General features: G+C 43.7%; 2 protein-coding genes across 3 annotated transcripts; one reads left to right on the top strand and one right to left on the bottom strand.

Annotated features, from left to right (window-relative positions):
* Positions 1 to 932: 932 nt before the first annotated feature.
* DDX42 (DEAD-box helicase 42) lies at positions 933 to 15833 on the bottom strand. The gene is made up of 18 exons (XM_072356663.1): positions 15541 to 15833; positions 14401 to 14637; positions 13943 to 14093; positions 13281 to 13342; positions 12491 to 12527; positions 10959 to 11108; positions 10585 to 10689; positions 9879 to 9998; positions 9231 to 9407; positions 8604 to 8732; positions 8068 to 8167; positions 7368 to 7415; positions 6728 to 6825; positions 5218 to 5494; positions 4368 to 4594; positions 3046 to 3156; positions 2478 to 2579; positions 933 to 2175 (listed from the first exon to the last, which is right to left on the bottom strand). Exons 1-18 carry the CDS (start codon positions 15831 to 15833, stop codon positions 1441 to 1443), a joined length of 3159 nt encoding a protein of 1052 aa, XP_072212764.1. The 3' UTR covers positions 933 to 1440.
* CCDC47 (coiled-coil domain containing 47) lies at positions 15761 to 24360 on the top strand. 2 transcript variants are annotated; one of them, XM_072356664.1, is made up of 13 exons: positions 15761 to 15894; positions 16929 to 17194; positions 17315 to 17422; positions 17540 to 17714; positions 17970 to 18091; positions 18648 to 18713; positions 19608 to 19709; positions 20349 to 20459; positions 21015 to 21100; positions 21769 to 21827; positions 22105 to 22214; positions 22381 to 22548; positions 22851 to 24360. In XM_072356664.1, the coding sequence occupies exons 2-13, from the start codon at positions 16934 to 16936 to the stop codon at positions 22929 to 22931; spliced, it is 1449 nt and encodes a 482-aa protein (XP_072212765.1). In that variant the 5' UTR covers positions 15761 to 15894; positions 16929 to 16933; the 3' UTR covers positions 22932 to 24360. The 2 variants fall into 2 exon arrangements, with proteins under 2 accessions (XP_072212765.1, XP_072212766.1); XM_072356665.1 differs by having other exon boundaries at positions 15869 to 16167.
* Positions 24361 to 24477: the final 117 nt, after the last annotated feature.

The raw sequence follows: 24477 nt of genomic DNA on the forward strand, positions 1-24477 counted from the left end.
GGGAATTATTTTCTCGACTACTTCTGGTGAAAGAAAGGGACGCAGTCAGATCTCCAATGGGACAAATCTCCATCCCAATGCCAGCAGAGCCAGAGGAAAAAGTGAAGAATGAAAAGCACGTGCGAGGTGTTTTGTCCCAGTAATAAAACATTTACTAAAGCAAGCAGAAAGCAAATGCACAGCAGATAAAGAAAACATCACCATGTCACGAAAACCTGACAGTTTCTGATACTTCTCTGAGCAGAAACAAGACAGAGGTGAGTGCTGACGTGTCTCAACACAAGACTCCTCCTCACCTTCGTGGCTCAAACAAAAAAAAAGAGGTTTAAAAAAAGAACAGATAATGCACACAATGAGTTAAAAACAGTCAAGCAAGATTTTACGGTTTTAACCTCACGTGTCCAATAAGGGGCGGGATTTGAGCTGTTCCACTCCATCAATTGCTTTTCAGGCTCTCCCTTAAAGGCTTCTGAGCAGCAGGTCCCTGAATTTCGGCATGAAGCCCCTTCATTGAGCTTCACTTCATGGGGGGGCGCCAGACTTTGATTGCTGTGGGCACATCTACTTTTCTTTTTACTTCTCTTTGTTTTTTACTCTGAAGAAAGCAATCAGCCCTCTCATAACAGAGGGTGTATAGGCACAGCAGAGAGACATGTTTGCTATGCAGGCATCCACCCAAAATGAAGGTTATTGGAGGAAAAAAGAGAGGTTCTCCACAAGGGAAAAAACAAAAAGACAGCTGGGCAATAGGATTGCTGTATTGAGCACAGAGAAAGCAGGGATTCCACTTCCCCACTTGTGAAATTGTGGTTAATTGGGCTGGAGAAGGATCCCACAAAACAGCTTTCATAAGAAATGAAAGAAAACTCAACTTGCTCCATCCCACTTAAAGCGAGGAACATGGATGCATTCTTAAGTGACAGGGAGAGGTGGAAGGGGCAATCTGGAGGCCAACATTTATTTGGGGATAAAAGAGGAAGTGAAAAGAAGAAACTGGAGAAGAACTCACCATAGCAAACAAACTGCTGGAGGGTTAATGTTAAACAGGTGGGTCCTGAGCATCAGTAGATGGACTGGTTTCTAAGTGGGTAGGCTGGTTAAGAAAAGACAACCTGAAACAGTTTCTTATTGTTCCAAGGACATGAAACAGCTTCTTTCTTGTTAAGAAGATCTGTTTAAATCCAGCAGAGTTATTTGAATGTTTAAAAGCAGAACCCAGGTGGCGTTATCAAAATGATTTCTTTTTGACTAAGCATTGCATGTACACATCATTAAAGTGAATGTCTGCAGATGTACCGGCGCAGACTTGCGTGGGGAGTTTGCGTGGCTTCCTTCTCCTCCCCCAGCTGCTCAACAACCAGTTACCAAAAGAACCAAGAAATCCTCTGGATAAAAGACAACAACTACCTGCAGAAATCCCAGGCTGCGAAGCACCAGCTTCTAACTGTCCCATCGGCTCTTCTTACGTTTTGGGGGCTCTGGGACGGCGAAACCATCTGTCTTGTTGTCTCGGCTGTTGGCATCCTTCCTGTTCTCACCATTCCTGCTCTCGTTGCTCCTCCCTTCACTCATGTTCCTGTTCTCAACGTTATTGCGATTGCCTCCGCCCGTGTCGGTGAAGTGCCGGCTTTCAACGTGGCGATGGCTGTCCCCGTGTCGGCCCTCCCCGTGCCGATAGGCGTCACTGTAGCGACCACCCCCATCTCCGTGGTGCTGCACGTCGTTGTAGCGACCACCGCCGTCCCCTCGGCGCGGTACCTCGTTGTGCCGACTGTTCCTGCTGTCGTTGTAGCGTTCCCTAACAACGCCTCCACCTCCACCGCTGCCACCACGAGGAGCGCTGCCGGCACCGCCGATGCCTTCCCGGTTGCCTTCCCGATTACCTTCCCTATTACCAGCACAGGCATTTGCACTGTTGTTGCTGTAGCCCTGCACTCCGACGCTGGGAAAGGTGGGAACGCTGCTCAGAGTCCCGGTGCTGGTGAAACCTGGGACGCCCTTTGCTGCTGCGGTGGCTGCAATGGGGCTGTCAGGGTTTGCAGCACTTTGTTGCGCAGAACTTGTAGGTACCGAGTTCAAGCTCCCAGCACTAGTCCAGCCGCTGGCACCAGCAGCAGAGCTTCCAGTCTTTTGATTATTTAAGCTTGCAGCAACAAAGTGGCTCTTATACTGAGACTGCCAGAAAGGGATGGAAAGAAAAGAAAACAAGAGCATGTTTGCCTCTGTGCTGCACCACAGAACGCACGGCCACTGTGCACACACAGCCTGTATGTTCAGTCCAGCCCTCATGCTAATTCTTCCCCTTCAGACTCTATGCCCCAAGTGAATGAGACGTGGCTGCAACAACCAAACCCATCTTTCCTGAAGTCAGCAGCATTTCTGCACTTTCAAGGGAGGAAAAATTTGTTTCAAGCTATCAGCAAACATTTCCCCCCTTATTTCCTTTCCTCCCAAGTTCGAACTTGGATTGAACCAACCTGAAAAGCTGCTTTCATTGCTGTAAGTCTGTCTCCCATTGCTCCAGATGACGGCTTGTACGCTTCATAGTTACTCATCACACTGTTGTTGTTGCCACGGTCCTAATCAGAACGACAAAGGACAACTGGAGAGATTTACCCAACAGAAAGGCATCACGTTTAACATCTTTCCAAACCCATCTTCACTCTGCGCTCAGGGAATGCACTCACTGAGGATCATGGCCCTTTAGAGAACAGCAGCACAGTCTGCCCTATGTCCTTTAGGACAACAGAAAAGCAAAGGTGCAGGAGACCTAAGCAACTCACTACTCAACAGTATAACCGTATTTACCAGCTCCCTACAGCACAAGCAAAATGGGATCAGATGGTGCTGCTCACAGATGTCACAAGCATGACAAAGTGTGAACAAGACTTCAGCTGTGATTTCTGGAATAATGATGAACACGATGCATTTCCAGCACGTCTGCAGTTTGTTCCTGCAAATGCTGCCAGTGAACTGTTTTCCTATGAAGGACAGAGTTTAAAAGATCCAAAGACCGTAAACAGCCTCTTCAGCATTTCTACTTACAGAACTCTCTGATCCCAGACCAGGACGCTCGCGATATCCTAAACCACCACCACCAATATTCAGCTTCTTGCCTTTTCCTCCTTTAAAACGGGATTTCCGGAACCACGGGTTCTGTGCAAAAGGAAAGCAAAGGGGAATCACACAGGGAATAAAAAGCTTGAGAAACACAGGCAATGAAACTTAGAAAATAAGGATTTTGAGCATTCTTGAAAGAAAAAGGTGAAGCACACAGTTTCCCAATCCACCACACAGCTGTTGTGAGGGGGTGGGACAAGGCAGACTGCACTGAGTGGTAACTTAAGCTTGCAGACAGTCCTGTCACATGGCTCTGAAGCTTTCCCTACAAATGCTCCTTATGAAAATGGATTTTATGCCCTGATCTCTTATCCATATTAAAGTTTCAGAGGCTTCCTTCTTCAAAACCCAGGAATAAATGCCATTTCTAATGTCATTTCACTTGAGAGGTCTGCCTTTACTCATACCTGGGTTTTATAGATCCAGCCCATTGGCTGACTAAGAAGAAATGAAGTTTTACCACTGAAACTTCCTGCAACAAGCAGTGGCCAGGAAGGAACAGCCCAACCAAGCTTCCCATTGCCAGGTTGTTAAATAAGGGTTAGCTATGTCTCTCATTGTGCCTGGTGGTCTGTTCAGACCATAAGCCAAGCTATTCAGCTTTTGTCCTCTCTCCTGACAGGCAGCCTATGGAGCTGTGCATCACAATCTGTACCACTTCTGAAAAGGCTGCCTCTGTGTGTCAGAAAAACCATTTACTTCCAGCAGTTAGAATCCGAGCTGCTTGGTGATGAAGTCAGAAGCGTGCTCATCTATCTCCGAATGTGGAGATTACCACAAAGCCTTTGCTCCCCTGCAGCTACATGGCCAGCATCATCGTGAGCTGACGAGCACCGTGGTGCAAGTACAAGTGTTTAATTATCAGTCATATCTATATATAGCAAGCCTGTCAGACAGCATGGCCAAGCAACAACCAGTTCACAGAGTCAATTAACCTATAATCATTTTCCAGTTCAGCTTTCAACTCACTTGCATCTTGTAGGTACCTGTCATAAATGCAGAGCAAAAATCTGATTGTAATGAGATACCAGAGTAGGTTACATACTGCAGTCTAAAATCTTCACATCTCCCTTTCTTTCACAAGTTATTAAATTAATCCACTGCTGTGCCAAGCCTAACCTAAAAATAATACAGGTTGCCAAAAGAGCACTGAGAATATATGATGGAACCCAAAACAAGTCTCTGAGCTCCTGGTTTTCTCTGTCAGCTGATGATGAGCAGCTTTCTCACAGAGTTTTGCTTTGTACCTGCATTGCAAGATCCAACAGCTCTTTGGAAACGTGTTGATTAGCACCTTCCAGATTCCTGACAAGATCCCCAGCAAAGTTACTGTCCTTGGGGGTCAGCAGGGTGTAGGCAACTCCCTTCTCGCCTGCTCTGCCGGTACGTCCGATTCTGTGGGTGTGTGTGTCGATGTCCCGAGCCACATCGTAATTAATTACAGTCTTAATGGAAGGAATATCCAACCCACGAGCTGTAATGAAGAGCAAGACAGTGGTAAGGAGGGACTCAAAGCAGTGACATTCATACCAGCACACAAAGAGTTTCCACAGGGACAGATCCTAGTTAAGATATCATTTGTAGTCTAAAACTCTTTGTTATCTCAAGTGCAGCAATATCATTCATCACCGAGCTCACAGGACTGGAGATGGAAGATATCACTTCAAATAACTGTTATTTCAAGTGAGAAAGAGGTCTTTTTAATAAAAGGACTTCCACATTCATTCTTTGTTCAGCTAAGCATCTGGGTACAAAAGCTGTTTCATAGAAGGCCTCAAGTGTTTCCACCTCCTTTTCATACAAGCATGAGTAAATTCGTCAGCTGATTAACAGCAACAATTTCCTTCATAAACAGCGTATTTACTTTCTGTATATTAGAACATCTTTATCTGTATATGTCACTGTATACTTAACATCACTAGGAAACTTTCAAACTAAAATCCCTTGCTAACACCGTCTGCTTCTGAAAAACATCTGGGAAACAGCATGGAGCAGGTACAGAAATCAACCTTGTTGTCTTCCACTGACGTGTGCTGTTACCTTTCCTGCTGATACCCACAACTTGCCTGAGCTGCATTTCCTTATGAATTCACATACCTGCTACATCAGTAGCTACCAGTATCGGGATCCCTTTTTTCTTAAACTCTGAAATGACTTTATTCCTCTCGCTCTGGTCCATGTCACCATGAAGGAGCCCCAGATTATGATCCTCCTGTTTGAGGTTATTAGCCAGCTCTTCAGCATTTGCCTTCTTAGTGACAAACAAGAGAACGCTGCCAGAAGATGTGAACTCCACGAGGCGCCGTGTCAGCCAGTTCCACTTGCTGGGGCCGGAGGGGAAAATCTCCACTATTTGAGTAACATCTTCATTTGCCTAAGGAGAGAAATAAGCAAAGATGCAGGATGCTCTGCAGACAAACAGCAGAATAAAAATCAGGAATTTAAACTGATTTAGAGAATAAAGAGAGCAGAAGCAGCCAGCTGGTGTTCTCCTTTGAGTGAAGTTGCAGTTGTCTCCTGCTCGCTTAGTGGCTGACCACTTTATCTGCTCAATGCAGAAATGGCAGGCGAGGTGAGCTGCACTTTCAAAAACCTGAGAGGCAAACTGCAGTCGTTGATGCTATGCAGTTTAGAATCCAGCTGACTTGAAGATGTGTATTTACAATTCAGATGCTACCCATGACTGAAATAGAGCATGCAAGAGCAAGGTTAGAGGTGGTGATCATCAGTGAAAGGTATTCAAATGGGGGTCAGAGAAAGTGACCCACAGCATCACGAAGAAAGGAGGTATAAACAGACTCCCTATGCTCTCTACTGAGGTAATAGAAGTGCAGTGGGGCAAAAAACTCTTATCTGGATGTTTCTATGGAAGCTTTGGTTACTACACATTAAATGCTAATTACTGTGTGGACCAAGTTCTCAGACTAGTAATTTAGATCAGAGAACAGAAACTGACTGAACAAGGTAAGCTGCTCCATAAGCAAAGTATAGGAAAACCAGTTTCCTAGAAAGACAAGGCTTCAGGTAGCTACTTAATTTTTGTTAATAAGGGATATCTCAGAGAGACAAAAAAACACAGAGAATGAGCAGAAAAAAGAATGTTCAGAAGACAGCTTGTGAAACACTGCAACAGCGCAAAGTCTCCTCACAGTAAGTGTACATCCACCCACTTCAACTGCAGGAATGAGTCTGCTAACAGTTCAACTGCTATGTCAAGCAAGTATAGAATCAACATTCCCACGTAGACCAGCTGAAAGGCTTTATAACCAGTTTCAAATCCCCCATTGCAAAAGCTGTCATTGTTTTATTTATACTTGTGAGACAAAACAAAAGGATATACCCACTATTCAGCCCAACAAACAAATCAGTCACTGCATTAATGCTGTTTCACTGCATGATGAAACTCTCCCACCATCACAAGAATACATGCTGGCAAAAAGCTCAATAAAGTAAACACAACAGCACAATAACAACAAAAAGCCCAAAATATTCTTTCCTAAACACGAAGGTATTTCTTGCTACATTTATGAGGTGATTACTGCAGTTTAACATAAAGTTCAGACAGTGGAATGATTCATTTTTGTGACCGTCTCTAAAGTGTGATTACCTCTCCAATGTCTCCCTGCACCACTCGAATGGGGTCGATCAGAATATCTCGGGCCAGCTTCTCAATCTTCTTACGGAAGGTGGCACTGAACAAAAGGGCTAAAAGGAAAAAGAAAAACAGTATTTGAACTCCCTGAAAAATAAATATTCCCCAATTGTGACAGGCAGCACGTGTGTTAAGAACCTGCCTGACTGCAGTGTGTCAGTGACCCAAAGCTACAGTCTGACTTACCAGTTCTAAGGAAAATCAGAAATCACACTATTAGAACTCCTCAAAGGAGAAACACCTTGCGTGGTAGTTGAAACAAGATGTGAATAATACATAGTATGATGCAAGTATTCTTTTATCACAGTTTAGAACATGGTATCCCAAAGCACGTGAATATTAATTCAGCTAATCAGCTCAGTAAAGACTGCAGGGGGATTGCAGACAGATGAACAATCCAGTCATAAATGCTCACACTTCACTAGCAACCTCTCCCAGCAGCCCACAAAGAACACAGCACCACAAAGAGAGTCTTGCAGAAGTCTCACTGGATTTTCTGTTCTCATCACAGCCACGCAATCTCTGTTCCAGATTCTGAGCTGGCAGCCCACCACACAACTCCCAGTAGTTTAATCTGAAACATGCTTGTACTCACTCTGCCTGTCTGGACGCACGTGGCTTGCAATTGATCTGACCTGGTATTCTGAAAAAGAAGGAACACGCTCCAATCAACATTGAGTGGAATAACTCAAAGTGCAACTTCATTACTTTAACAAAGAGCAATAGAATGAATGAAGGCTTCCTGTTCTATTCAAATCTGCTGTGACTTTCCAGTTCTCTTTGCTGCACAAGGGAAGTTCCTTTACTGTGCAAAGTTCAGCAAAAAGCTCTTTCAGCACAGATCTAACTCAGAGTACGCTCTGCACACCTCAGGTGTTTCCCTTTCTTTGCATCATCAAAGTACTTTCAGATTTTTTTACTATGTCCCGTGATTCTCGGGCACATATCCAACACCACACAGATGGGAATGACTGACCCTGTTCCCATAAAGCAGAGAGTTCTTACAGCACCACTGGATTGCGCTCACAGAATCAAGGCACAGAAGCGAGTTGGCTGTAAGATATTCACCACTCTTAGGATAAAAATCAGGATTTCTGGAATTTATCAACTGGGTCTCACAGATCTCTACATCAACAAACATTAGAACCTTAAATATGAGCTTTGTGTGTATTTCTGTGTATACTTTCCTCAAGTATTTTCCAGTATCCAACACTACAGGAGTTATAAACAGTCATATGAAGCAGAGAAACACACACCACTGCCTTCCAAAGCAGTGACTTCTGTTCAGAACGTACCAAACCCCATATCAAACATTCTGTCTGCTTCATCAAACACAAGGTAAGTGACTCTTTGAAGGTTTGTAGCTTTCTTTTTCACATGATCAATCAAACGACCCTGTTGGGAGAATGAGGAAATTAATATTAATAGCCAGTTTGAAAGCATATTAAAAAATGTTTATATACTTAACCTGAATGCTCAGGTGCTCTAATCCACACCTTATCTGCTTTTATCCTCACCAGAGATATAGAACAGAAAACATCTCAGGGCTTCAGTCCAGAAGTAAATGTTAATACTCCAAGCTTAGAAACAAATAAATCTCACATCAACTACTCTATCAAAGCAGAATTTTAGGGATAGCTTTTGGAAGGGAAGCACTGCTGAGATCCAAGAATTGACCATTCTTCATTTCAATTAAACTTTAACTGGGAACTATTTTGTAGCCAGCTTTTGCAACAAGCGAGGTCATCTGAGAACAGTCCTCATTCAAATCACTGGTTCAGAATGAAAGCCCATTCTGATTCAGTTGTACTGTTGGCATAAAGGTACTCACTGGTGTACAAACGACGATCTCTGCCCCCTCCTGGAGGGCTTTGGCTTGCTCCCACATGCTCCCTCCTCCATAGACTGCCACTGAGCGCAGGTTGTATGCCTTTCCAAAGCGCTTACATTCAGAATGGATCTGAGGGTTTTAAACAGAACACCTCACAGTTCCTGTTACACAGATCTGAGAAAATATACCTACCTTCACAACAGAGGCCAGCTTCTGAGGTCCACTTTTCAGCTAATAGCTTCATGAAATTATTCAGAAATCTGCAGGGCTGAACACTCCAATGTTCATGGACCATTTCCATTCACTTACTGGGAAAATGTATTTAGCCATCCAACTGCAACGTAAGCTACAGGCTCTATCCTTCCACACACACAGCTTGTAGCAACAGACCCACAATACTCTCAGTATTTAGGAATAATTTGGGATCACTGTGTAAAATTAACAATGATTTAAAATTTGTCACAATCCTACAACAAAAAGGAGTGCAAGTGAAGGCTGTAAGCTTAGAATGGAGGCATGTCCAGGGTAATTAAGTATAGATCACCGAGGTTCTCTCGCAACTTCTGCACGGAATTTTGCCTTCTCTAGGAACACTGTATGGCACATACATGCTCTCTGGACACAAACCTGTTGGCAAAGCTCTCTGGTTGGACATACAATCACTGCAATGGGTCCATCTCCTGGTTCAAGCTCCTTTTGATCCATGATGTGAATCAGCATTGGCCAGATGAAGGCTGCTGTTTTTCCACTTCCAGTCTTAGCTATCCCAATCATATCTCTGCCACTCATGGCAACTGGAACACCCTAGAAATAAGAATATGGGTTTAAAATTTCCTATCTCAGTATTACAAAAGGAACTCAGATAACAAAAGAAATGCACATTGCAAGGGATTCACAGCAATATATCTGGATGCATACACAGTTTTGTCAGTGTTTGGGCACAGTACTACATCCCAAGGATATATTTGCTTGGCCACAAACACTTCCTGTCCATCTGTGAGGATGCTAAAAACAGAATTCTCTGAGCCTATCCCTTCAGTAACCATTCTGAGTGATGAAGTATGCAGCTCATCCCCACCCAGTGCTGCTATAAGGGCCTCTCAGGTTTTAAGAATGAGAAATAAAAACACCCAGAGTTCCCTAGAAAAAATGAAACACTTTTTTTCCTCCATGACAGCTCGGAAACTAGCATTGTATACATCCTCATATCCACTAAGGACCTTTTGATGTATTCTATTAGATGCATTGAAGATGTTAGGAAGTAACAATCCTCACCTGACATTGTATAGGCGTGGGCTGGGTATACTCAGATTTCCTAATTTGATGCATTAGCTGCTCATCGAATCCAAAATGAGCAAAACTACTGCCTGGTCTTGGAGGAGCAGCACCGGAGACCTTAGAAATAGAAACAGCATTGATAGAAAACAGGAAGAGAAAGAACAAACACACCTATGAAGAAATGAATGAAGTATCTTTACCTTAGAAAGCTATTTTTTACTTTCTGAGTAGACTTAAGTTTAACTTGGCACAAATTCCATACGCACCATGTAAACAGGACTTCCAGATATTAAAAACCAAACATAAATGGTCAATCAACACAAGTTACTATAAAAATCACATCTACCTCCTCGTATAACTGATCTCCTTCCTCCCCAGACAGTTCCTTTCACAGGAATCACCACATTTAACATGTTTTAGATGGGAAAAATACCCAATTCTTGTTTATTGCATTTCCAGTTGCAGTTCTTAGCTCCGTGGTCCTTAAACAAAAGTGCACCTATTCAGCTGGAAATCTTAGATGCCCACTTAAAGATCGGAGGCAACTTTTGAGACCTGCTGAAGAAAACCATTCTCCTTTCTATTGAAGTCACTGAAGGTTTCAAGAGGCCTGGCATTCTAAACCTTTAATTGAAACTACTGAGGCAGTTTGAAAGAATGGAAGCAGAAAGATCCCAAGAAGGTGACTCTGTGACATGCTTACCCGCAGGTTCAGCTTGTGCCGTAACTCCACCACCTGCTGTGGGGTCAGACTGGTGATCTCTTCATGCTCGTCATAGAAATTTTTCTCAAACGGGGGATATTCAATCTGCAAGAGTAATTACTCAGTTAATCCAAGACTCAAGTTTCTCTCTGGACATCTTGATTCTGGAGGGAAAGGTTTGAGGAAAATCGTCTGCAATAATGTTAATTTGATATGAACTAATTCTAAGGATTTCAGTATGACTCAAGTGGTGCAGCACTAAAACGTTACCTAACAGCACTGATGCATATGGAAAGAAGCATATTTCACTCTACTTCTTAGCTCCTGCTTTCTACCATCCCTCAGACTGAAGAGAATGCAAAATAACTTCTTACCTCTGAATGGTCAATAGGTGGAAGAGGATCAATAATTTTTTTGGATGGTGCAATTGGATTCCCATCACTGTCATATTCCAGGTTATCCTCTTCCTCTTCTTGCACCACACCAGCAGTGGGGTTTTCAGCCATGTAGCGAAAATAAGCTTCCTGCAGCAAAACATACAGTAAAATTGCATACAACAGGATGCAAAAATACCACATTTGTTTAAACAGTGCAGATGTTAGATGGTTGTTTGTTTTCACACACATCACTGGGAAACAGAACGTTCACTAGGACTGGTTCTTCTAATAAATATCAACAGGTATGCCCAGAAAAATGACAAGAAGAAACAAAGAAAACAACTACAATGTTCAATTACACCACAAAATGCTTAAAAAACAAAACAAAACAAAAACAAATAACCTTCTTCTCTTATGGTATGCTTAAGAACTTCTTCCACTTGTAATGCTTTAACAACAGAAGAATCTAATCTTATTTCCACGTGAACAACATACAAATGCTGTAGGTTTCTATACAGAGAACACAATGTTACTCTATGTTGACCTCTTTTATATAAACAAACTATGCTAAAGTTTCTCCTCTTCCTCTAATTACACTCAAGAAATGAAAAGTCAACAGCAAATGGGGAAGAAACTATTTCAGGAGTCCTTTGACACGAGCCCAAGATAGAAGCTGTCACATGCCATCCTCACAGCATCCCACTTATGTCTCACTGGCACATCAAGACATTCTCATGCAGAAACACCAGCCTCAGTGGACTCTCTTCAGGCAAAGATCAGATTTTTAAAGCAAGGTTCAATTACAAAGGAATGTGTACACCCATCTGGCTTTTTCATTCACATGGCCAACTGTCACTCACCATCTGAATATGCATACAATATACTTGCTTAGCAGCTGTCTGCAGCTGTAAGTAATCCTAGCTCGAACTTGAGCATGGCTACACTCACCAAATTGGCAGCAAAGGCCAATGGGCACAACAAGCCTTCCATCCTCTGCGTTATTACAACTACTGTGGTAGTTATTAACTACAATTCAGTAGGAAGGCACATCTTGAAATGAAGTGCTTCCTTTTTGCATATTATTCTGTTACAGCAATGCCTACAATCCTCAAACAGAACTGGAGCTGAAAACAAAGAGCAAAAATCCTGATTCTTGCCCTCAACAGACACAAAACTTCACTGTAAATAGCCTCCACAGTGGTGCTCCACATTGAGTTGATTCAGCTCATCTCAAACTGAATGAGACCCTTAGATACCAAAAAACCTGTTGTACAGGAAGTTGAAAGTCAAATTGACTGAAAAAAATCTTCTCAAAATAAATAAAAAGAAGAATTGTTTCCTAGCATTCTTCTTTTTCTTAATGAAACACCTAGAAGGGTGGAGACAGCAGGGTAACCACTACAGCTTCCTGCTGAATTGTCCGGGTACTTTGCATGGCACTGGAGTTTTGCTTGTACCTAGCAGTTACGTCTTTAGGGAGGGAAGATAAAAAACAAATAAGAAGATAAAAAGACTGCATAGGAACTCACTTGGTCATCTTCCTCTTCAATGTCATCTCGAATACCCCTGGAAAAACAAGCGGAGAAAAAAAAACTTCCCTGCAAGTGTTCCACATAAGCAGCTCCATACTTTCAATTGATTAGTGCTGAGCTCCGTATTTTGTGGAAGACACAACACTAACAACTCAGTAACATTTATAATCCCAACCCATGGATTTTTCATCTTTGGTGTCAACCATAACAGCGACCCTGCAAAGACTTCATTTTACTTCTATTAACGAGACTGAAAGATTAGGGTTCCGTCTTCCCAGTAGAAGCCACATCAAAGATCATCCTGGTCTAAGCTCTCGATGCTACCAGATGTCCCATAACTGAAGAGGAATATGAGCCAGGAAGTGCAAATCCGGTTCAGAACATCCCCAGGTGGTGATTTGGATCCGGTGTTCTGTTTCAGGACCATGTATAATCTGATCAACCCCATGCAATGCAAGTCCTACTAATGTTTCTGACATTTACATCAAGAATCAAAGGCATAATTATTTACCTTGGTCAACACTGATAGACAAGCTGCAAAAATGTAAACTGCTTAAACTCCAAATTTAGCATTCCAGTTGTCACACGTTACCTAAAGCATCACCTGACAGGGAGTGTCTTTAAACCTAGCTCATGTCTGGAGGAGTCTCCAGTATCTCCAGTACTACGGTACAGCAGTACTGTTTCATGTTATCTACAGAACAACGAACATCAACAAAATGCATTGAAATTTTCTTAGCACCATACGAGACATTGTTAGGCGTGGGAATTACAGTAAAGAACTTACTTAGCATTCTTTTTTTCCTTGTCTTTATCCTCCAGCCTCTTCATGTCTCGAGCAGCTTGATCCTAACAGGTTATAAAATTGGGAGATGTTAAACAAACAACAAGATGATAAAAAGTGGGAAGGAATAATTGTTCCTACTTAACTAGACCACCATGCCACAGAGACTGCACTTTCTCAACTAAACCTTCTCTCATCCCACATCCTATTACACTAAACCAATTCTTCTAATAATTACTTCAAACTTATAACTTTGTGGTAGTGCTGTTGAAAAAATACATTCTCCACACTCTTCTGGAAAACACCATGACAGAATCCAGCTAAGGATTGCAGCTAAAGAACTGCTTGTGATAAATACAAATCATTTCCATTCATGTTGTGAAAAAACACACAGATCTTTAGGGTTGCACTCAGAGGTGCACGAAGATGTTGTGTAGCCTTAGCAGCCTTAGCATGCCCAAAACATGTAGATACTGGAAACTATATCAACCAGTTCCCCATTCAGTTCATTTTTGAGTTCTAATTAGCAGCATCTTACATAAAAAAACAAAGGCTAAGAGACATTCTGAAGACAGCTGCCAAAACCATGACTGGCATTTGCTGCTCCTGACGGGAGAGAAGTACTGCCACGTGAGTTAATAAACATTGCATGAGCTGGGCCTTGCCTCCACTTCAGCCATGAACGCCTCCAGAGGATCATCGTCGCTGTCAGAGTCGGCTGATTTGGAATTGAACTGCTGGCGAGTGGGGGAATTCTCTGCAGGAATGTATGGCAAGTCAACATTGCTGTTATCTTCCTCTTCATCCTCAAAGTACCTGAGAAGCAGCAAACGTCAGCCCAGTCAGCACAGAGCCCATAGCAACACACTGTTGTGGTTTCTGAGTCAAGTTTCCCATGCAGAAAAGGATAATAAGAGTCAGTGCACACACAGGGCTTTCTTGCAGGTGACCAGCTCAGGTTTCTTTGATATTATTGCTGCGTTAGAGTATTTATTGTTGAGCCGGCTTTTCTGAACATCCAAACCTCGCAGATGTCACAAATATTTTCACTGACCTTGGAAATAATAAAAGGCCAAAACGCAGAACTAGAGAAATTCAAGAAACAACCTTATAAAATACTTACGCATTTTCTTCATCGAAATTCGCTCTCTTTGACCCAATTTTGTAGAAAGAAGGCAGCTGGGGAGGTCCCGATTTCGCAAACGCAGCAGAAGAACCGGCTGTTCCAAAAGCACTGTGAGACTGCTGAGAAAGCTTCGGCTCCTCTTTCTTTCCAGGCGTTATGGCAAATCCACCAAAACCAAAACCTCTCTTCGTACCGGGTCCGCCTTTATTCCAATTCATGATGCCTTCAGTAGATCTGTTAAAGTCAGAGCGGGTAAGTTAATGCCTTTCTGCTTTAGGCAGGTATTGATGATTGTCCTGATCTTTCTTGAAAGGAAATTAACTCATGGTAAAGAGACATGGGAACTATAACTGACAAGACTTAGATCTGCTCCCCAGAAAGGATTTAGCTTTTGTTCTTCTTCTGTAAGTTTAAGTGTATCTACAACCTGAAAAGGAATAAAACTTTTAAAAGACAGCATCCCTTAAATACTACTTCAGCACACGTTGCTTGTCCTGTTTCTTTTACAGCTTTCAGTTTTATGATGCAAGGCAAACAAACCCAAAGCCAGGATCTGGAACACAAGAGAAACAACACTTCCTATTTAAAGTCATTCACTTACTTTGCTCGTATGATGATGTAAGTCATACCTTGAAGGCTGCCAAAAAGAGTATGACCGCACTGCTTTCAAGCGTGTTGAAATGGGATGGCCCAACAGCCACAATCATACAACAGCAAAATAAACGAGTTTAAAAGAATCTGAGCATAACTAGCGCTGCTGCACCCTGTGCACAACACGCAGCAGCTTGGGGCCTGTTGGGTAGATCTCAAGTCCTGAACACCAGACTCACTTCAGGGCAATCTCTGCTGAGTGCCCTACCCAGCCCTGCCTGCAGTTTGTCCACCTGCAGTTTGTCCCCCCCCCCCCCCTACGAGCCCCGGCACGAAGCCCCCTGAGCTCCGTGCTGCTGCCCGAGCTCCCCCACACGCCGGGCCCCTCCCGGCCCTTCCCGCCCGCGGGGCCGGGCCCTTTGTGCAGGCCGAGCCCAGGCCGCCCGCCGCCGCGCTAGGCCTCGGCCCCGCAGGCCCCGCGGGGAGGTGCCGGGGGAGGAGTCACAGCGCTGCCCGCCCCAGCCGGCCCCGCAGCCCCTCACTCACCGCGTTGGGCAGCGCAGCCGCCGACCGCCGCTCCCCCGGTTACCGGGGCGGGGGGTGGAGACGGAATGGAGCGCCGCACCGATGTGCGTGCGTGCGTGCGTACGTGCGTGCGTACGTTCGGACGTGCGTGCGTGCCGCGCTGAGGTCAGCGCGCCGTACCGAGCATGCGCGCAAGCGGCGGGTGAAGTCGCAGGTGAAGGGCGGTGGGATCGGGCAGTGAGAGGGCCGCAGGCAGCCTTGGGGGCAGTGTGTATTGCGCATGCTCTGTTCCCGCTACGCGAAGTACGTAGCATTACGCTGTTTGCGGCCGTGGCGGCGGGCAGGGCCTGAGCGGTGCGACGCCGCGTGACTCAGGTAACGCGGCCCGGCCGGGTTCGACCTCCGCTCTCCCCTCGGTCCCTTCCCGTTACACGGTGCCCTCGGCAGGGGCAGCCGGCGGGGTCACGGCATGGCGCTGAGGCCGGGCCGGAGGGAGCCGGGCCTTTGCTGGGGAGGGAACGGAATCTGTGTGTGGGAAGGCCGTGCTGTGCCGGGTGCTGCGGTCGCATAAAATCGCTGCATACAAAAACAGCGTGCTGAATGTCTGGGTTCTGCTTTGCTGCGTTTAACGTCTTGATTTACGTTCTGGTGAGCGGCTCCGTTTGGGTTCTTGCTTGATTCCTTTGGCACGCGAATCGATTTTAGCTGCCCTTGTCATTCATAGCAGCGAGCATGTGGTGCTCAAAGGAGCGCCGGTCTAATTTAGAAACAGATTGTTTCTATTTGGAGCTTCTAAGGGAACAGCCTCGTTAACGTGCAAGTTCCCACTCAGATCGGGTTGCAGAGGAGTCTTACTGCCAGCCCTTTTGCAGCTGATCGTCCGTAGATCATCGTAGAACTGCCTGGGTTGAAAAGGAGCTTGAAGTTCATTTGGCTTCAACCCCCCCCGCTGTGATAGGCGCCTGGGCAGTGCGGCTGTAGGTTCTCATTGCCTCCTGAGACCCTTAGTGTGGAGTTGGAGGTGGTGTGCAGTCTGAGTGAGAGCCCGTGGCTGCTTAAGCAAGAAGATGTAGGAAGCTGAGGGTAGAAAACCATCCAAAAGAACCCAAACAAATCTCTGCAGGTTCCTGGCATGTCTGGGGGCAGCTTTGCTCTCATGAGCCCATTCATTGTTATTTCTGTATATCCATCTGCTTTTCTTTTCATTGATTGCCCAAGAAAATGGCTCTACGTCTGAACACAAATAGAGGTGGGCTGCCCTGATCCTGGGCATGCAATACAGAAAGATCAAAGATGAGTGATGTTCTGAAGTTGTTTGTGGAAACTGGATGTTACTGGAGATGTCGTGTGACAGAACTGGTATCTCGTAGCATAAGGATTTTATGCAATGTTGTGGATTTTTTTTGCAGCAAAAATGAAGAATTTATACGTTTTCGTCGCTGTCCTGTTTATCCCTTGGAGTTTCGCTTTGGCAAAGTATGATGAATTTGAAGATGGGGATGATATCATGGAATATGATGACAATGACTTTGCTGAATTTGAAGATGTTAATGAGGATGCAGTCACAGAGTCCCCTCAGAGGGTTATCACTACAGAAGATGATGAAGAAGAAGCCACTGTAGAGCTTGAAGGTCAGGATGAGAATCAGGAGGACTTTGATGACGCAGATGTGCAGGTATCTCCATCCCTGTGCATTCCCTGGTGGTATCTCTGAACGTGCTTTCTTGCTGTATGGTTTTGGATTGTGATTGCCAGCCTTTAGATCTTCATGATGCTTGTGTTTTCTGTCCATCAGGAAGGTGACGCTGAGAGTGAACCTTATGATGATGAGGAGTTTGAAGGCTATGAAGAGAAACCAGATGCATCCCCTAGCAAAAATAAAGACCCCATAACAATAGTCAATGTAAGCATGAATTCTGTTTCTATTTCTATTCGCTATTTCATTGCTTAATTGTTGGTGCCTCTATGCCAGTAACAGAATTGTTATGCAAACACTGAGAAGCTTATTTCCTTTCTGTAGGTCCCTGCTCACCTTCAGAACAGCTGGGAGAGTTATTACATGGAGATCCTGATGGTAACAGGTCTTCTTGCTTATATCATGAATTACATCATTGGGAAGAACAAAAACAACCGTTTGGCTCATGCGTGGTTCAGTACCCACAGGGAGCTGCTAGAAAGCAATTTTGCTCTTGTTGGTAAGTTGTGTAGTGATGGGGATGCATTTTCAACTTATTTCAGTAGAGCTGCATGATAGCACTAATAACAGCTCTGGATGTAGATAAATAATATGCCAGTCTTCCAGTGCTGAAATGAGAGAATGGTGTGGTGGTTTATGTGATACAGAAACATGGCAATACTGAAGTAACCCAGGAGAACCAATTTCTAAGTCTGTTGTCACCACTTGGTGTACGAATGTGTGGGCAGTTATCTTTCACTCTTGTTTTCTTTAGGGGATGATGGCACTAATAAAGAAGCTACAAGCACTGGGAAACTAAATCAAGAAAATGAACACATATACAACTTGTGGTGCTCTGGAAGGGTGTGCTGTGAAGGGATGCTCATCCAGCTCAAGGTGGGGAGCAGTGAGTTTGTTGCCAGGTTTCGGTTTCCAGTGTGAGCAACAAGGAGGGCCCAGCTGTGCTCCCTCTCGGATTGAGAGGCAGAGTTCTGAGTATGCACATGGGAAGGGAAAGCTGGTCAGACAGTCCTGTATTCTGCACATTAAATTGGATCAAGGTGAATACTTAGAGGGTAGAGAACAGGAAGTATAAACAGTATGTGCTGAAGAGTCCAGCTGCCATTCAGAGGCACTTAAGCAGAGGAATGGACCAGCTGGTGTTTCAGTGAGGTCTAACAAAGACAGTATTCTGCACCTGGGATGGACAGTCTCACTCATTAGTTCAGCTCATAATTTGAGAGAACGAGGCCTTGATCAAATGCAGAATGTGGGCCTGTTTTTGAGCAATATGAGTGGCTTCCAATGCATTCATCAAAGCTATGTTCCTCCGTAAAAAACATCGACATAAAACTGCCCTGTTTTTCCTTAATTTCCACTCATATCTGCTAATGAAGACCTTCATTCTAGGTACATCTGTCAATATTCTGAGTTGAAAATCTTGTGTTTCTAGTTTCTCAAGAGACAAGACCTGCTGAATGTTCTTGCACGCATGATGAGGCCGGCTTGTGACCAAGTGGTACGTACTCAACCCTTCAGATTAGCTGTGTTGAATGGGTGCCTTCCTTTGGTGTGGCACTGCTGCTTTTTGTTGTATTTATAACCCACAGGTGCACTGCTGGGTGTCTTTGCATTGTATTCTGCGCCTTACAGTCCAGTATCTCATGGGACAATCTGCAAGAATTATTCATGTCTCTTTTGTGACAGTAAAACGCAAACTGGCGATGACAGAGTTTTGTCTCTGTTGATTTTATTGAGCAGTTTGCAAAGTCTATCGTGCTTCAAGACCTCATCATGATAAAATGTGGTTTTATGCTCTGAAATAATTGTTCCTTTGTTGGTTCAGTCAACCAGAACGGAGCTGTTCCAATGCATACACTGGCATGCATGTTCTGATTCGTAAAGTCACTGTTTGCCTTGTCCCTTGCTCTGGGAGACGAGGGGAATTTCTAAGCACAGAAATGCCAAGAGAGATTACATTTTGTTATAACAGTAGCTTTGTGTGCTGTGAATACCTTTTCTATGTATCTATAATTGTATTTGCTTATGACCATTAAGAATGCTGAATTTAGGTATGGGCAGATGCTCACAAGCGATGGATGTCTGCTCTGTAAAGGAGGCTTACAGCTCTTCTGTCATTACAGTGTAGCACTATACTGGAATGCTGAACTGAATGCTCAGAAAAAATTAAAAGCTACCTTTCCCTAAAACGCACTGAGAAATTCTCATTGAATACCCTTTATCTCAGCTGTGTGTGGCCTTGCTTGTGCTCTGCGGTTATGAAATCAGAATCAAAGTGTCAGTCAAACACTGACGGAGCAGAAATGGAGTCAGGGGTCTCCTTTTGGCTGGTGGTACAAAGACAGAATGCATGTAGAAATCTGATCAAGGCTAATTACTTTCTGCCCTGCAGCAAATAAAAGTAACAATGAATGATGACGATATGGACACCTACGTGTTTGCTGTTGGAACGAGAAAAGCACTGGTGCGACTTCAGAAAGAGATGCAGGACCTGGTATGTGCATTCATGCTGGAATAATAAGATAGGAGTTCTTACATCCTATTCTTTGAATCTGTTTGTTTAGCAGGTTGGATTGTGCTGTCATTATGCGTCTCATTTCACCCCATATAATTTGCACAAATGACTTAGTTAAGAAGAGTGAACTTATTAGTGATATCTGACATGGAAAGATTTGGGTCATGTTTTTACCTAGACTGAAATCAAGAAATCTTCCCAAATATTCAAGCTCTGAAGCTTGCAAAGAACCCAGTAAGAACAACCAGTGATTTGCAAATCTCTCTTAATGTCTCAAGTAACAGCACTGAAGTGTGGTTGGCGAGATACCGGTAGTTTAGTTGTTTTATCAAACCAAATACGCTAAATGCATTAATCCACATCAGGTGTTTTGGCGTCATTTCTCCTTGAAGTACTCCTATTGAAGGGAAATACTGACTTAGACTGCATGCACTGATACTGCATGCTTGAAATGCCCTCAGTCAGGCAGAGTGACTGAATTTATGCTTTTTTTTTTTCTTGTTTCTTTTCAGGTTCTTCTAGGGGTCCAGTTCTGATTGAGCAGTTTGCTTTGATGAGCTATTTGCATGCTTGTATTGTTATTGTTTTCTTTTTCCTCTGTTCCTCTGTTTGCATTAGAGTGAGTTCTGCAGTGATAAACCCAAGTCTGGTGCAAAGTATGGGCTTCCAGATTCCCTGGCTATCTTGTCGGAGATGGGGGAGGTCACAGAGGGAATGATGGACGCAAAGGTAATCTGGGCTGAAGTACACAAATACTCCTTAGTGCTCCCAGCACTTACAGCCTGTGCAAAAATTCTGACCTTAATCTCTTTTAAAAATCACAATAGAACTAAATGGCCCCAGTGAGATCTAGAAACATCAAGACCTGAAAGAAACGTAAGGACTGGAAGAAGGGTGTAGTTGTCACTTTGTTGTTTTTACATAGCAACTGTTGGTCTATGAACTGAGGACTTGAAACTTCCTTTCAAAGCTTGCAAGTTAGCTCAACAGCCAGATGAAAGGAAGGTGTCAGTCTGTCCATGAGCCCTCAGTGTTCAAGTTTGTCGTCAAATGAAATGGCAAATCCCAAATGAGAATTAAATGTATGGTAACTCCTGAGTTGCTTGTGTTGATTCCAGGCATTGAGGCCCATTCTAGCAATGACTTAAATTGTGGTTTCATTGTGGCAAGCAGAGCACAAATGTTTTCTGAGTGGTACGTGGACACACTGGCAAACCAATATGGAGCATGTAGAAGGATGAAAGTGTTGATGATAGCAAAAACTAATGCTGGTTTCTCTTTCAGATGATACATTTCCTCACACACTACGCTGACAAGATCGAGTCCGTCCAATTCTCGGACCAGTTCTCCGGTCCAAAACTTATGCAAGAGTATGTATAAAGCTAGATCTTCCCCTTCTGTTGTAACACAAGGCAAAGTAGAGGCTGACAAACTTGTCTGCAGTGTGCTGCTAGTTGGAATGCACATAAACTGGGAGCAAAGGTGAAGCAGCTGAATAAATACAGTCCCAGTACCTCCAAACGCTGCACTGATTTAGAAGCTGAAGGTGTTGTATTGCCTTAAGTATTTTTGTGTGCTGGTTACTCTATAGCTTGGGCAGTTCCCAGTCGTAACCTGACTGTTACAGTGTACACAGCTGCATTGAAAACAATTGAGTAATCCCACTGAGGGTGGACAAGAGTTCAGGAGTAAATAACGCCACAAGAAGAGTGAATGATCCATATCAAAACTTGAAACTGCCCTCTAAAAAAGGAATGTACTTCCATTTAATTATAAGGCAAGATGGTGTCTTGTACTGAAATGGCTAAGCTTTGAAGGCTCTGTGAAATGAAGGTTTGACTTTGTGGCATTAGAATCCTGAACTGAGTAAAACAGTTCAGGAATCTGAGTAGACTGAAACTTAAATTTGTTTATTTTAATCTTGTGTGTAGTTTGCAAATGTCTCTTGGTTCTCAATGAGATCCCCCGGCAGTGGTGAATATTTTGTGTGCCCATGTTTATTCTTTGCTCATTTCACCCACTTTTTCTTTCCTACCAGGGAGGGTCAGCTTACAAAACTGCCCGAAACTAAAAAGACACTTTTGTTTACATTTAATGGTAAGAGAACTATGTGTGTGTTACGTGTGTTTGTGTGTCAGAGTGGCAGTGGGCTTCCTCTCTGCTAGTCAGATGCTCGAGTTTCTTCACCTGTTGAAGATGATGTTACAAATGCCTTCACTGCATGCAAACAGGATCACTGGTTGATTAGCCAGTCAATAGAAGGCAGCAGACAAGAACATCATCTTCATTAATAGCGTGAACAATAAAGAGAATTACAGCCAATAGAAAAAATGCTGCCAATCTCTCTGAGTTAACAGGGAACTCTTTATTTCAGTGCCTGGTTCAGGCAACACTTCCCCAAAGGATATGGAGTCTTTGCTGCCTCTGATGAACATGGTTATCTACTCGATTGACAAAGCAAAGAAGTTCCGTCTGAACAGAGAAGTAAGTGGTATATGCTTTGTGCCTTCTGAAAGTCGTATAAACTCCAAATGTTAACATTGGATCCTCAGTCTGAAAGCTAGGAGTCTTGTCTTTCCCATGTAACTACCACAGGTACTCTGCTCACAGGGAATCTCGATTAACCACCTTTGCTTTCCTCTGTGAAAAGGGTAAGCAGAAAGCTGATAAGAATAGGGCCCGCGTGGAGGAGAACTTCCTTAAACTGACTCACGTGCAGAGACAGGAAGCTGCCCAGTCCCGTCGGGAGGAGAAGAAACGAGCAGAGAAGGAGCGGATCATGAATGAGGAGGATCCAGAAAAACAGCGTCGGCTGGAGGTGAGATGGATTTTTGTTATAAACTACTGGCACTTTAACCCTGCAGTATCTCCAGGGCTGCCTGTAGGCATTACCAGCAGCAGTGCCTGATTTAATTGGAAGGGAATTATACACTTTCAATGTATGCTGTCCTACTTTCTGAAACGTGTGAAGGCTGTCAATGGGGAACCAGCTTACCTGCTCAGAGATGTGACCCCAAGCACACTACTGAAGGTTGCTTCTATGTCCTGCTTTTCTGAAACGAGCTTGTTCTCAGATTAGATCACTGGTGCTCATTGGGATCTCTGTATCCTTTCCTATAGGAAGCTGCGTTGCGGCGCGAGCAGAAGAAACTGGAGAAGAAGCAGATGAAGATGAAGCAAATCAAAGTGAAAGCTATGTGACTGCACTGTGAGAAGCCTGTCTCATCCCCACCTGCAGGGTTTGAATCCAGGGGGTGCAAAGAGCTACTTAACTCCATAGTCCTACAGTTCTTTGAACACTACTAGCCATTAAGGGAAATGTTCCCTGCATTGGTGTTACTTAAGTATTACAGCAACGTTGCAGGTTTATGTGCAGAGCTTTTATTCCAGGTGGTGTAAAGTTTTGCTACTTGTCTGTTTGGGGGGGGGGGTGAAAAAAAAATGCAATATTCTTGAATGCTCTTTGTCATTTATTCTTCAAAAACGTAAGATTGTGAACACATCCATGTGTGCTGGTAACGTGAATGCTTTGGTTTTAAACTTTGGTTTTAGTTATTAGGAAGGAAGGGAGGATTTCTCAGATTAAGGGGAAGAAAACTGCACAAGCATTTACTGTGCGTTTGTTTGCATCAAGCTTTTAAAGGCACAAAACATAAAGCCTTCCATACACAATATGGATACTTCAGGGATTTAAGCCCAGTAGAACAGAAGTTATTTTTCTTTTTCATTACAAATAAGGTACTGGTTCACCTGTAGGCATGATAGGTAACACAGATGGTTAGATGGAATGGGAACGGAGTGTGTGAGCGTCGTTTCCTACTTGTGGATTTGAATGCTGCGACCTTAATACAATGTAAAATTGTAATGTCAGCGTGGTGGTTCTTTAGGAGTTGTGCATGGTGAGTTAAGCAGTTTCGAGTAGCCTTCCTGGAATATTTTAACTGTAAAAACTTGCCTCAAGAACATTTCTCCTGGTCTTAGCAGCTGCTGCCTCATTCACTAAAGCAAGAAGCTAGATTCAGTGGAGTATCTGCAATTGCCAATTTCCCCAAGAAGGTGAAAATGTTCCACAGGACGTCTTGTCTTGTATGATAAGAATATGAGTGGGGGGGAAGTGAATGCCCTTGTGCAAGCACTTCACTGAGAGAGCTCTGCATTTTATAAATGCTTCCAGTCCAGAAGCTGTGATATTGTTGCTGCGACAGACTTTTTACAGTGGGGAAACAGTGTCTTGCATTTCCTTGTACATTGATTTGTGCAAACTTTGTTCTTAGGCAATAAGAATGAGCTGCTCTTGAAACAGCACTTGCTTAAAGCTCTTGCTCCAGCGTGGGGTACTTCACGTGGATTTAAATGCAAAAAGTCTGTAACCTGATCCATGCAAATATGTGAAATTTTATAATGGTTGGTAAAAGTTAATTTAAAACCCAAAGCGATGTAGATTATGTGAAATTTTAGCACTATTTAGCTTTAAAGATTTAATACGATCGTGTTTCAAAGAGTTCTTTGAAAAGAGATATTGGTTTGTGCTCTCTGGAAGAAGCGGACAGCTTTCAGTCCCATGGCAGCTAATTTTGTAATACGAACATTCAATGAACTACCTAATGAAGAGTAAAGGATCATTGAAACACTCTACCTGTCGTCTTTGCTTTGGACTCCGTGTTCCTCTCAGCTAATGGCATCTCAGGTGCCCTGGGGGCATGTTTTGTGTTGAAGAGTAGTTTTTTATCCCAGGCATTACAACTTA

The sequence above is a fragment of the Excalfactoria chinensis genome, chromosome 24 (genome assembly GCF_039878825.1).
Source record: "Excalfactoria chinensis isolate bCotChi1 chromosome 24, bCotChi1.hap2, whole genome shotgun sequence".
Classification (NCBI taxonomy): domain Eukaryota; kingdom Metazoa; phylum Chordata; class Aves; order Galliformes; family Phasianidae; genus Excalfactoria; species Excalfactoria chinensis.